The sequence below is a fragment of the Carcharhinus amblyrhynchos genome, chromosome 3 (genome assembly GCF_965287045.1).
Source record: "Carcharhinus amblyrhynchos chromosome 3, sCarAmb.v2.hapA, whole genome shotgun sequence".
NCBI classification, from domain to species: Eukaryota; Metazoa; Chordata; class Chondrichthyes; order Carcharhiniformes; family Carcharhinidae; genus Carcharhinus; species Carcharhinus amblyrhynchos.
The window spans coordinates 17321302-17335990 of NC_137326.1; the positions used below are offsets into that span (position 1 = coordinate 17321302).

At 46.1% G+C, this 14689-nt stretch overlaps 1 protein-coding gene across 1 annotated transcript in view; it reads left to right on the forward strand.

The window, feature by feature from the left end:
- LOC145362480 (inter-alpha-trypsin inhibitor heavy chain H3-like) overlaps positions 1-14689 on the forward strand; it is a 92447-nt gene that overhangs the window by 64908 nt on the left and 12850 nt on the right. Inside the window, exon 18 of the mRNA XM_080218495.1 lies at positions 6990-7082. Within this exon, the coding sequence (XP_080074621.1) occupies positions 6990-7082 (93 nt within the window). The remainder of the gene's footprint in view (positions 1-6989; positions 7083-14689) is intronic.

Below are 14689 nucleotides of genomic sequence, written 5' to 3' on the forward strand. Positions count from 1 at the left end.
GGAGTTTTTTTTAAAAAAATTGTGAGCAAAAATCATTTAGGCCAAGCCCCAGAGAGTGAATGGTAATTGTGGCACAACAAGGTGGGGAAATTCTTCCTGCAATTTCTGTTGTTTCCATACACTTCAATTCTGCCAGTGGCCAAATGGAGAAAAGTGTTTTTTTCCATTTGTATTCTTTTGAACAAATATTTTTGATTGGTAATTTAATGTCAAATCATTAAATGCTTCTAAAAAAATCAAACCTCTTTCAGAAATACACTAACCTTAACTCTATGGATACTTGCTAAATGCAATCATTTTGAAAAATTGTATAAATGTTTAAAAGTTTTAATGTTTTTGAGGAACACTCATGATAGTGCAAAATGTCATGAAGGTTTTTTGCAAAACCTGGTATTTGGATATTTTTCTGAGCTGTCACAAGTTGCTTTAAACTTGTAAAAGTTTCTTCATAAAATACAAGCTCCCAACAATGTCATGTTCTTTTTAAACTTGATTAATTACTTTAATGACTTGCAAAAGCAATTATCTTTTAAATTGGCACAACTGATTGATGTAAATATTTCCATGTATCCCAGAAACAACTTTTTTTTAAGTCTATTTATTAGTATTACAAGTGGACTTACATTAGCAGTGCAATGAAGTTATTATGAAAATCCCTTAGTAGCTATCCTCCAGCGTCTGTTTGGGTACACTGAGGGAGAATTTAGCATGGCCAATACACCCAACCAGCACATCTTTCAGACTGTGGGAGGAGACCAGAGCACCCGGAGGAAACTCACACAGACACAGAGAGAACATGCAAACTCCTCAGGGACCCAAGCCAGGAATCAAACCTGGGTCTCTGGCACAGTGAGGCAGCAGTGCTAACCACTGTGCCACCATGCTGTAGGGATGTTAAGTGATAAAACACCTGAAGCCATATGTCAGTTGCTTTATTCTACATTCATTTCCTTTGCAGGACCCCGGCCTGTTGGTGTTCCTGGTAAGGCACATTTCAATCATTTATTGTTTGATATAACCATATTAATAAGGTAAGATGGTGGCATAATGGTACGATCACTGGGCAAGTAATCCAAGATGCCCAGACTAATGCTCTATTGTGATGGGTTCAAATTCCACCACCTTAGCTGTTGGAATTTAAACTCAATTCTTAACAAATCTGGAATTGAGAGCCCGTCTCAGTAAAGATAACTATGGAATTAGCAACAATTGCTTTACAAGTCCATTTCGTTCATTAATGTCTTTTAGGGAAGGAATTCTGCCATCTTTATGAGATTCCAGACCCACAACAATGTGGCTAATTCATGACTGCTCTCAAGGACAATTATGTATGGACAACAAACGCTGGCCATACCTAAATTGGATTCAATTTGAATTTGAATTTGATTTTTGGAGCAATCAAGGAGATGGATTTGGGCTAGCACAGACAACTCTGTGCATTGGCTTTGTAACTTAAAGAATGGAGTATTTTTTTTTAAAAATTGTGAGTAAAAACCATTTTGGCCAAGCCCCAGAGAGTGAATGGTAATTGTGGCATAACAAGGTGGGGAAATTCTTCCTGCGAATTCTGTTGTTTCCACACACTTCAATCCTGCCATTGGCCAAATGGAGGAAAGTGGGTTTTTTTGCCATGTGTATTCTTGTGTGTCCTCCGGAGCAGTGTGCTGGTGGCTGGTGGGTCTTGAAATTGCGATTTACATTAATTCTTTAGTGTATTACCGGTTCGCGGGGTTTTTGTTTGTTTTCGCTCTCCGTAGCGGGACCTAGACGCGGGGGCAGTCGGGAAGGGAGCGCGGGAGTACAAAAAGAAGGCCGCAAAAGACAGCGGGCAGCGTTGGGAGTAGGCAGTGGAGTGAGAGGGTGCAGAGTGAGTGCTGCAAGGGCTTTGGCTCACAGGGCTTAGGCAAGAGCAGGCTTAGGCAAGGTGAGTTACTGGTCTAATTTTTCCTTCTGTGTCCATAGTTCTAAGGGAGGTCAAATAAATGGCAGGGTCCTTGGGGAGACGCGTCAGCTGCGTTAGGTGCAATATGTGGGAGCTCCTGGAGACACCACATCTCCAGAAAGTCCACATCTGCACCAAATGTCTGGAGTTGCAGCATTTGAGGGACAGGTTGGGCAATTGGTGCTGAGGCTGGAGGATTTATTTTTAGTCAGGGAGAATGAGGCGATAATGAATAGGAACCACGGTTACGAGGAGATCCCAGAGCCTGGGGGAGAGATGGGTGGGTTACAGTTAGGAAGGGGGAAAAAGAAGAGGAGTAATGGTCCAAAGGCTACCCCAGAGGTAGTCTCCCAAGATAACAGGGGTAAGGTGACAACTGGGGTAGAAAGGGCAAGAGAGGAAGACCAGAATGCCTCAGAGGGAAGGATGGGGTCTGGATGTGAGATAGTGGTGGGGGATGGGAGGGTTAGAGGAATTGATAGGCGGTTCTGTGGCAAAAGCGGGACTCCAGGATGGTAGTCTGCCTCCCTGGAGCAGGGGTACAGGATGTGTTGGAGAGGGTAGAGGGAATCTTGAAGGGCCAAGGGACCCAGGCGGATGTAATTATACACATAGGAGAGAAGGACGTAGGAAGGAAGAGTAGGGGGATATACGTAGGCAATTCAGGGAGTTGGGGGCCAGGCTGAAGTGCAGGGCCTCCAGGGTGGCGTTCTCTGGGCTGCTGCCAGTGCCCAGTAATAGCAGGGATAAAAATAATGAGATCCTACAGCTGAATGCGTGGCTAAGGGATTGGTGCAGGATAGAGGGTTTTAGTTTTGTAGGCCATTGGGAAGTCTTTGTGAGGGAAGGGCACTTGTACAAGTGGGATGGGGAACAGTTAAATGGGAAGGGCACAAATATTTTAGCTGGGAGGTTAGCTGGAGTGTTTTGGCAGGGTTTAAACTAATATGGAGGAGGGGTGGGGAGGAGACAGATAGCTCAGTAGGCACTGGGAGTGGGAGTGAGTTGGGTGACAGGGTAAGTCAAGATGAGAGGAAAATCTCCCAATAGAAGAAGGATCCGAGTGGGCCTGAGGGTCTTCAGTGCATCTGTTTTAATGCGAGGAGTGTTACGGGTAAGACGGATGAACTTAGGGCTTTGATGTTCGTGAGGAATTTAGATGTGGTGGCAGTGACAGAGACATGGTTAAAGGAAGGGCAGGACTGGCAGCTAAATATTCCTGGGTATAAGTGTTTTAGGCATGACAGGGGAGGGTCAAAAAGAGGAGGGGGAGTGGCTCTCTTAGTTAGGGAGCACATCACAGCGGTGCAGAGGGAGGATAACATAGAGGGCTTGGAAATTGAGTCTCTGTGGGTGGAGTTGAGGAATAGGAAGGGAGCCATTACAATGCTAGGGGTGTACTACAGGCCGCCCGATAGGCCGCGGGCAGTGGAAGAGGGTATTTGTAGAGACATTTTGGATAAGTGTAGGAAGAACAGGGTTGTTGTAGTGGGAGATTTTAATCTCCCTGCGGTGGATTGGAAGGTGCCTAGAGCTGGGGGTTCGGACGGGGAGGACTTTGTAAGATGTGTACTGGAAGGGTGTTGGAGCAGTATGTAGATAGCCCGACTAGAGAGGGGGCTATACTGGATTTAGTTCTGGGCAATGAGCTGGGTCAGGTGGTTGAGGTTGCAGTAGGTGAACATGTGGCTAATAGTGACCACAACTCTGCCTACTTTAGGATACTAATGGAAAAGGATGAGTGCTGTCCTAAGGGGAGGGTGCTAAATTGGGGGAGGCCTAGATACAGTCGGATTAGGCAGGAGCTTAGGGATACAGACTGGTATAGGCTGTTGGAGGGCAAATCCACGTTAGGCATGTGGAAGTCTTTCAAGGGAAAACTGAAATGGGTGCAGGAAAGGCATGTGCCGGTTAGGAGGAAGAATGGGAAAGGTAGGATTCAAGAGCCGTAGATTACTAGAGATATAGAGGACCTGGTCAGGAAGAAACGAGAGGCGTACGTCAGGTCTAAGCAACTGGGAATGGAGAGAGCATTGGAGGAGTACAGAGAGAGTAGGAGGGGTCTCAAAAGGGGAGTTAGGAGGGCAAAAAGGGGGCATGAAATGGCTTTGGCAGGTAGGATTAAGGAAAATCCAAAGGCGTTTTATGCCTATGTTAGGAGCAAAAGGGTGGCTAGGGGAAGAATCGGTCCCCTCGGGGACAGATGAGGGGAATTGTGCTTAGAATATGAGGGAATTGGGGAGATCCTGAATGAATACTTTGCGTTGGTATTCACAAAGGAGATGGGCTTGATGTCTGGTACGGTCATCGAGGGAGCTGTAGACCAATTGAAGGAACTATCGATTACGAAGGAAGAAGTGTTAGAGCTTTTAGGTAGCATTAAAACTGATAAATCTCCAGTGCCTGATGGCATTTATCCTAGACTGCTTAGGGAGGCGAGGGATGAAATTGCTGGGCCTCTGACGCAAATCTTTGTCTCTTCTTTGGACACAGGTGAGGTCCCAGAGGACTGGAGGATAGCGAACGTGGTACCATCGTTTAAAAAGGGTAGGAAGGATAACCCGGGTTACTATAGGCCGCTGAGTTTGATGTCAGTGGTAAGCAAGTTGATGGAGAGGATTCTTAGGGATAGGATGTATGAGCACTTAGAGCGTTACGATCTGATTAAGGATACGCAGCATGGCTTTGTAAAGGGGAGGTCTTGCCTTACGAATCTGGTAGGATTTTTTGAGGAGGTGACAAAAACGGTTGACAAAGGACAAGCCGTTGATGTCGTCTATATGGATTTCAGTAAGGCGTTTGACAAAGTCCCTCATGGTAGATTGGTAGAAAAGATTAAGGCTCATAGGATTCGAGGCCAGGTATCTAGATGGGTGGAGAACTGGCTTGCTAAGAGGAGACAGAGAGTAGTAGTGGAGGGGTCCTTTTCTAGCTGGAGATCTGTCACTAGTGGTGTGCCGCAGGTCTCAGTACTGGGACCTCTTCTCTTTGTAGTGTATATAAATGACTTGGAAGCGGGAGTAAGTGGTGTGATCAGCAAATTTGCTAATGACACCAAGATGGCTGGTTTGGCGGGCAGTGAGGAGCAGTGTCTGGCAATACAACGGGATATTGATAGGCTGGTATATTGGGCAGATATATGGCAAATGGAGTTTAATCCGGATAAACGTGAGGTGATGTATTTTGGCCAGAATACTGTAGGGGGGAGTTATATGATAAAGGGTAAGCCCATAAGGAGTATAGAAATGCAGCGAGACCTGGGGGTGCAAATGCACAAGTCTTTGAAGGTGGCAGTACAAGTGGAGAAGGTTGTGAAGAAAGCCTATGGTATGTTAGCCTTTATAGGACGGGGTATAGAATATAAGAGCTGGACTCTAATGTTGCAGTTGTATAGAACGTTGGTTAGGCAGCATTTAGAGTACTGCGTCCAGTTCTGGTCGCCTTACTACCGGAAGGACGTGGAGAGTCTGGAGAGAGTGCAGAGGAGGTTTACCAGGATGTTGCCTGGTATGGAAGGACTGGGTTATGAGGAAAGATTGAGCAAATTGGGGCTGTTCTCCCTTGAAAGACGGCGACTGAGGGGGGATCTAATAGAGGTATATAAGATTATGATAAGATTATGAAGGGTATAGATAGAGTATATTATCAAATAAATAGGTTGGACTAAAACCTGGTGTTGTCTGACTTTTTACTATAGATAGAGTAAACAGAGGTAAGCTACTTCCTATGTTAGAGACACACAGTACGAGGGGCCACGGACTTATGATGAGGGGGGAGAGGCATAACACACATATTAGAGGGAGGTTTTTCACACAGAGGGTAGTGGAGGTATGGAATGCTCTGCCAGGTAAGGTGGTGGAGGCAGGCACACTGGGGTTGTTTAAGAGTAACTTAGGCAGGCACATGAGTGGGTTGGAGATGGGAGGATATAGGAGATTGTTTTAAATAAAGTTCATTATCAGCGGGACGTCCCTGGTAATGTAAAAGGATATGGTATGATAATAATGTTCTTTCTCTTTTAATTCACAGGCTTTAAGTCGGTCCGCCTTGTTGTCCAACGAGGGGCATACACGCGATGGGTCGTGCTTGGGCTGCTCTTGAACGTTCGAGATTGGCCTAGTGCTTCATGTCGTTAGTGTGTGCTTAAACTGGACCACATGCTGGGCAACACGACAGCTCAGTGACTATCACTGTTTGCTGTGCAGACATGTGGATTTGGGCCAGTGTCTGTGGGAGTTGCGCATTCTCCCCGTTCTTGCGGGGGTTTTCTCTGGGTGCTCCGGTTTCCTCCCACACCCCAAAGATGTGCTATTAGGCTGATCGGATGTAATAAATTGTCTCTAAATTAGTTTCCCTCAATGTGGATTGCCATAAAAACAATAGATAAGGGTCATGGGTGGAGGGGGGGACTGGTAATATTAAAATGGCGGCACGGGCTTGTTGGGCCAAAAGGCCTGTTTCCCGGGCTGTTTTTGTTCTTTGTTCTAAATATTTGATTGGTAATTTAATGTCAAATCATTCAATGCTTCTAAAAAAATCAAACCTCTTACAGAAATACACTAACCTTAACTCTATGGATACTTGCTAAATGCAATTATTTTGAAAAATTGTATAAATGTTTAAAAGTTTTAATGTTTTTGAGGAACACTCATGATAGTGCAAAATGTCGTGAAGGTTTTTTGCAAAACCTGGTATTTGGATATTCTTCTGAGCTGTCACAAGTTGCTTTAAACTTGTATCGCAAGTTTCATTGTGATCATTAGTGTCACAAGTGGACTTACATTAGCAGTGCAATGAAGTTATTATGAAAATCCCTTAGTAGCTATCCTCCAGCGTCTGTTTGGGTACACTGAGGGAGAATTTAGCATGGCCAATACACCCAACCAGCACATCTTTCAGACTGTGGGAGGAGACCAGAGCACCCGGAGGAAACTCGCACAGACACAGAGAGAACATGCAAACTCCTCAGGGACCCAAGCCAGGAATCAAACCTGGGTCTCTGGCACAGTGAGGCAGCAGTGCTAACCACTGTGCCACCATGCTGTAGGGATGTTAAGTGATAAAATACCTGAAGCCATATGTCAGTTGCTATATTCTACATTCATTTCCTTTGCAGGACGCAGGCCTGTTGCTGTTCCTGGTAAGGCACATTTCAATCATTTATTGTTTGATATAGCCATATTAATAAGGCAAGATGGTGGCATAATGGTACGATCACTGGGCAAGTAATCCAAGATGCCCAGACTAATGCTCTATTGTGATGGGTTCAAATTCCACCACCTTAGCTGTTGGAATTTAAACTCAGTTCTTAACAAATCTGGAATTGAGAGCTCGTCTCAGTAAAGATAACTATGGAATTAGCAACAATTGCTTTACAAGCCCATTTCGTTCATTAATGTCTTTTAGGGAAGGAATTCTGCCATCTTTATGAGATTCCAGACCCACAACAATGTCGTTAATTCATAACTGCTCTCACGGTCAATTATGAATGGGCAACAAACGCTGGCCATACCTAAATTGGATTCAATTTGAATTTGAATTTGATTTTTGGAGCAATCAAGGAGATGGATTTGGGCTAGCACAGACAACTCTGTGCATTGGCTTTGTAACTTAAAGAATGGAGTATTTTCTTTTAAATTGTGAGCAAAAATCATTTTGGCCAAGCCCCAGAGAGTGAATGGTAATTGTGGCATAACAAGGTGGGGAAATTCTTCCTGCGAATTCTGTTGTTTCCATACACTTCAATCCTGCCATTGGCCAAATGGAGGAAAGTGGGGTTTTTTTCCATGTGTATTCTTGTGTGTTCTCCGGAGCAGTTCTCCTGGAGACACCACATCTCCGGAAAGCCCACATCTGCACCAAATGTCTGGAGTTGCAGCATTTGAGGGACAGGTTGGGCAATTGGAGCTGAGGCTGGAAGATTTATTTTTAGTCAGGGAGAATGAGGCGATAATGAATAGGAACCACGGTTACGAGGAGATCCCAGAGCCTGGGGGTGAGATGGGTGGGTTACAGTTAGGAAGGGGGAAAAAGAAGAGGAGTAATGGTCCAAAGGCTACCCCAGAGGTAGTCTCCCAAGATAACAGGGGTAAGGTGACAACTGGGGTAGAAAGGGCAAGAGAGGAAGACCAGAATGCCTCAGAGGGAAGGATGGGGTCTGGATGTGAGATAGTGGTGGGGGATGGGAGGGTTAGAGGAATTGATAGGCGGTTCTGTGGCAAAAGAGGGACTCCAGGATTGTAGTCTGCCTCCCTGGAGCAGGGGTACAGGATGTGTCGGAGAGGGTAGAGGGAATCTTGAAGGGCCAAGGGACCCAGGCGGATGTAATTATACACATAGGAGAGAAGGACGTAGGAAGGAAGAGTAGGGGGATATACGTAGGCAATTCAGGGAGTTGGGAGCCAGGCTGAAGTGCAGGGCCTCCAGGGTGGCGTTCTCTGGGCTGCTGCCAGTGCCCAGTAATAGCAGGGATAAAAATAATGAGATCCTACACCTGACTGCGTGGCTAAGGGATTGGTGCAGGATAGAGGGTTTTAGTTTTGTAGGCCATTGGGAAGTCTTTGTGAGGGAAGGGCACTTGTACAAGTGGGATGGGGAACAGTTAAATGGGAAGGGCACAAATATTTTAGCTGGGAGGTTATCTGGAGTGTTTTGGCAGGGTTTAAACTAATATGGAGGAGGGGTGGGGAGGAGACAGATAGCTCAGTAGGCACTGGGAGTGGGAGTGAGTTGGGTGACAGGGTAAGTCTAGATGAGAGGAAAATCTCCCAAGAAAAGAAGGATCCGAGTGGGCCTGAGGGTCTTCAGTGCATCTGTTTTAATGCGAGGAGTGTTACGGGTAAGACGGATGAACTTAAGGCCTTGATGTTCGTGAGGAATTTAGATGTGGTGGCAGTGACAGAGACATGGTTAAAGGAAGGGCAGGACTGGCAGCTAAATATTCCTGGGTATAAGTGTTTTAGGCATGACAGGGGAGGGCCAAAAAGAGGAGGGGGAGTGGCGCTCTTAGTTAGGGAGCACATCACAGCGGTGCAGAGGGAGGATAACATAGAGGGCTTGGAAATTGAGTCTCTTTGGGTGGAGTTGAGGAATAGGAAGGGAGCCATTACAATGCTAGGGGTGTACTACAGGCTGCCCGATAGGCCGTGGGCAGTGGAAGAGGGTATATGTAGAGACATTTTGGATAAGTGTAGGAAGAACAGGGTTGCTGTAGTGGGAGATTTTAATCTCCCTGCGGTGGATTGGAAGGTGCCTAGAGCTGGGGGTTTGGACGGGGAGGACTTTGTAAGATGTGTAGTGGAAGGGTGTTGGAGCAGTATGTAGATAGCCCGACTAGAGAGGGGGCTATACTGGATTTAGTTTTGGGCAATGAGCCGGGTCAGGTGGTTGAGGTTGCAGTTGGTGAACATGTGGCTAATAGTGACCACAACTCTGTCTACTTTAGGATACTAATGGAAAAGGATGAGAGCTGTCCTAAGGGGAGGGTGCTAAATTGGGGGAGGGCTAGATACAGTCGGATTAGGCAGGAGCTTAGGGATACAGACTGGTATAGGCTGTTGGAGGGCAAATCCACGTTAGGCATGTGGGAGTCTTTCAAGGGAAAACTGCAATGGGTGCAGGAAAGGCATGTGCCGGTTAGGAGGAAAAATGGGAAAGGTAGGATTCGAGAGCCGTGGATTACTAGAGATATAGAGGACCTGGTCAGGAAGAAACGAGAGGCGTATGTCAGGTCTAAGCAACTGGGAATGGAGAGAGCATTGGAGGAGTACAGAGAGAGTAGGAGGGATCTCAAAAGGGGAGTTAGGAGGGCAAAAAGGGGGCATGAAATGGCTTTGGCAGGTAGGATTAAGGAAAATCCAAAGGCGTTTTATGCCCATGTTAGGAGCAAAAGGGTGGCTAGGGGAAAAATCGGTCCCCTCGGGGACAGATGAGGGGAATTGTGCTTAGAATCTGAGGGAATGGGGGAGATCCTGAATGAATACTTTGCGTTGGTATTCACAAAGGAGATGGGCTTGATGTCTGGTACGGTCATCGAGGGAGCTGTAGACCAATTGAAGGAACTATCGATTACGAGGGAAGAAGTGTTAGAGCTTTTAGGTAGCATTAAAACTGATAAATCTCCAGTGCCTGATGGCATTTATCCTAGACTGCTTAGGGAGGCGAGAGATGAAATTGCTGGGCCTCTGACGCAAATCTTTGTCTCTTCTTTGGACACAGGTGAGGTCCCAGAGGACTGGAGGATAGCGAACGTGGTACCATCGTTTAAAAAGGGTAGGAAGGATAACCCGGGTAACTATAGGCCGCTGAGTTTGATGTCAGTGGTAAGCAAGTTGATGGAGAGGATTCTTAGGGATAGAATGTATGAGCACTTAGAGCGTTACGAGCTGATTAAGGATACGCAGCATGGCTTTGTAAAGGGGAGGTCTTGCCTTACGAATCTGGTAGGATTTTTTGAGGAGGTGACAAAAACGGTTGACAAAGGACAAGCCGTTGATGTCGTCTATATGGATTTCAGTAAGGCGTTTGACAAAGTCCCTCATGGTAGATTGGTAGAAAAGATTAAGGCTCATAGGATTCGAGGCCAGGTATCTAGATGGGTGGAGAACTGGCTTGCTAAGAGGAGACAGAGAGTAGTAGTGGAGGGGTCCTTTTCTAGCTGGAAGTCTGTCACTAGTGGTGTGCCGCAGGTCTCAGTACTGGGACCTCTTCTCTTTGTAGTGTATATAAATGACTTGGAAGCGGGAGTAAGTGGTGTGATCAGCAAATTTGCTAATGACACCAAGATGGCTGGTTTGGCGGGCAGTGAGGAGCAGTGTCTGGCAATACAACGGGATATTGATAGGCTGGTATATTGGGCAGATATATGGCAAATGGAGTTTAATCCGGATAAATGTGAGGTGATGCATTTTGGCCGGAATAATGTAGGGGGGAGTTATATGATAAAGGGTAAGCCCATAAGGAGTATAGAAACGCAGCGAGACCTGTGGGTGCAAATGCACAAGTCTTTGAAGGTGGCAGTACAAGTGGAAAAGTTTGTGAAGAAAGCCTATGGTATGTTAGCCTTTATAGGACGGGGTATAGAATATAAGAGCTGGACTCTAATGTTGCAGTTGTACAGAACGTTGGTTAGGCCACATTTAGTGTACTGCGTCAGTTCTGGTCGCCTTATACCAGAAGGACGTGGAGAGTCTGGAGAGAGTGCAGAGGAGGTTTACCAGGATGTTGCCTGGTATGGAAGGACTGGGTTATGAGGAAAGATTGAGCAAATTGGGGCTGTTCTCCCTTGAAAGACGGCGACTGAGGGGGGATCTAATAGAGGTATATAAGATTATGAAGGGTATAGATAGAGTTAACAGAGGTAAGCTACTTCCTATGTTAGAGACTCACAGTACGAGGGGCCATGGACTTAAGATGAGGGGGGAGAGATATAACACAGATATTGGAGGGAGGTTTTTCACACAGAGGGTAGTGGAGGTATGGAATGCTCTGCCAGGTAAGGTGGTGGAGGCAGGCACGCTGGGGTTGTTTAAGAGTAACTTAGACAGGCACATGAGTGGGTTGGAGATGGGAGGATATAGGAGATTGTTTGAAATAAAGTTCATTATCAGCGGGATGTCCCTGGTAATGTAAAAGGATATGGTATGAAAATAATGTTCTTTCTCTTTTAATTCACAGGCTTTAAGTCGGTCCGCCTTGTTGTCCAACGAGAGGCATACACGCGATGGGTCGTACTTAGGCTGCTCTTGAACGTTCGAGATTGGCCTAGTGCTTCATGTCGTTAGTGTGTGCTTAAACTGGACCACATGCTGGGCAACACGACAGCTCAGTGACTATCACTGTTTGCTGTGCAGACATGTGGATTTGGGCCAGTGTCTGTGGGAGTTTGCGCATTCTCCCCGTTCTTGCAGGGGTTTTCTCTGGGTTCTCCGGTTTCCTCCCACACCCCAAAGATGTGCTATTAGGCTGATTGGAAGTAATAAATTGTCCCTAAATTAGTTTCCCTCAATGTAGATTGCCATAAAAACAATAGATAAGGGTCATGGGTGGAGAGGGGGGACTGGTAATATTAAAATGGCGGCGCGGGCTTGTTGGGCCGAAGGGCGTGTTTCCCGGGCTGTTTTGTTCTTTGTTCTAAATATTTGATTGGTAATTTAATGTCAAATCATTCAATGCTTCTAAAAAAATCAAACATCTTTCAGAAATACACTAACCTTAACTCTTATGGCTACTTGCTAAATGCAATTATTTTGAAAAATTGTATAAATGTTTAAAAGTTTTAATGTTTTTGAGGAACACTCATAATAGTGCAAAATGTCATGAAGGTTTTTTGCAAAACCTGGTATTTGGATATTCTTCTGAGCTGTCACAAATTTCATTGTGATCATTAGTATTACAAGTGGACTTACATTAGCAGTGCAATGAAGTTATTATGAAAATCCCTTAGTAGCTATCCTCCAGCGTCTGTTTGGGTACACTGAGGGAGAATTTAGCATGGCCAATACACCCAACCAGCACATCTTTCAGACTGTGGGAGGAGACCAGAGCACCCGGAGGAAACTCGCACAGACACAGAGAGAACATGCAAACTCCTCAGGGACCCAAGCCAGGAATCAAACCTGGGTCTCTGGCACAGTGAGGCAGCAGTGCTAACCACTGTGCCACCATGCTGTAGGGATGTTAAGTGATAAAACACCTGAAGCCATATGTCAGTTGCTTTATTCTACATTCATTTCCTTTGCAGGACGCAGGCCTGTTGCTGGTAAGGCACATTTCAATCATTTATTGTTTGATATAGCCATATTAATAAGGCAAGATGGTGGCATAATGGTACGATCACTGGGCAAGTAATCCAAGATGCCCAGACTAATGCTCTATTGTGATGGGTTCAAATTCCACCGCCTTAGCTGTTGGAATTTAAACTCAATTCTTAACAAATCTGGAATTGAGAGCTCGTCTCAGTAAAGATAACTATGGAATTAGCAACAATCGCTTTACAAGCCCATTTCGTTCATTAATGTCTTTTAGGGAAGGAATTCTGCCATCCTTATTAGATTCCAGACCCACAACAATGTCGTTAATTCATAACTGCTCTCAAGGTCAATTATGAATGGGCAACAAACGCTGGCCATACCTAAATTGGATTCAATTTGAATTTGAATTTGATTTTTGGAGCAATCAAGGAGATGGATTTGGGCTAGCACAGACAACTCTGTGCATTGGCTTTGTAACTTAAAGAATGGAGTTTTTTTTTAAATTGTGAGCAAAAACCATTTTGGCCAAGCCCCAGAGAGTGAATGGTAATTGTGGCATAACAAGGTGGGGAAATTCTTCCTGCGAATTCTGTTGTTTCCACACACTTCAATCCTGCCATTGGCCAAATGGAGGAAAGTGGGGTTTTTTTCCATGTGTATTCTTGTGTGTCCTCCGGAGCAGTGTACTGCTGGCTAGTGGGTCTTGAAATTGCGATTTACATTAATTCTTTAGTGTATTGCCGGTTCGCGGGGTTTTTGTTTGTTTTCGCTTTCCGTGGCGGGAACTAGGTGCGGGGGCAGTCGGGGAGGGAGCGCGGGAGTACAAAAAGAAGGCCGCAATAGACAGCGGGCAGCGTCAGGAGCGGGCAGTGGAGTGAGGGGGTGCAGAGTGAGTGCTGCAAGGGCTTTGGCTCACAGGGCTTAGGCAGGGGCAGGCTGAGGCAAGGTGAGTTACTGGTCTAATTTTTCCTTCTGTGTCCGTAGTTCTAAGGGTGGTCAAATAAATGGCAGGGTCCTTGGGGAGACGCGTCAGCTGCGTTAGGTGCAATATGTGGGAGCTCCTGGAGACACCACATCTCCGGAAAGCCCACATCTGCACCAAATGTCTGGAGTTGCAGCATTTGAGGGACAGGTTGGGCAATTGGAGCTGAGGCTGGAGGATTTATTTTTAGTCAGGGAGAATGAGGCGATAATGAATAGGAACCACGGTTACGAGGAGATCCCAGAGCCTGGGGGTGAGATGGGTGGGTTACAGTTAGGAAGGGGGAAAAAGAAGAGGAGTAATGGTCCAAAGACTACCCCAGAGGTAGTCTCCCAAGATAACAGGGGTAAGGTGACAACTGGGGTAGAAAGGGCAAGAGAGGAAGACCAGAATGCCTCAGAGGGAAGGATGGGGGCTGGATGTGAGATAGTGATGGGGGATGGGAGGGTTAGAGGAATTGATAGGCGGTTCTGTGGACAAAAGCGGGACTCCAGGATGGTAGTCTGCCTCCCTGGAGCAGGGGTACAGGATGTGTCGGAGAGGGTGGAGGGAATCTTGAAGGGCCAAGGGACCCAGGCGGATGTAATTATACACGTAGGAGAGAAGGACGTAGGAAGGAAGAGTAGGGGGATATACGTAGGCAGTTCAGGGAGTTGGGGGCCAGGCTGAAGTGCAGGGCCTCCAGGGTGGCGTTCTCTGGGCTGCTGCCAGTGCCCAGTAATAGCAGGGATAAAAATAATGAGATCCTACAGCTGAATGCGTGGCTAAAGGATTGGTGCAGGATAGAGGGTTTTAGTTTTGTAGGCCATTGGGAAGTCTTTGTGAGGGAAGGGCACTTGTACAAGTGGGATGGGGAACAGTTAAATGGGAAGGGCACAAATATTTTAGCTGGGAGGTTAGCTGGAGTGTTTTGGCAGGGTTTAAACTAATATGGAGGAGGGGTGGGGAGGAGACAGATAGCTCAGTAGGCACTGGGAGTGGGAGTGAGTTGGGTGACAGGGTAAGTCTAGATGA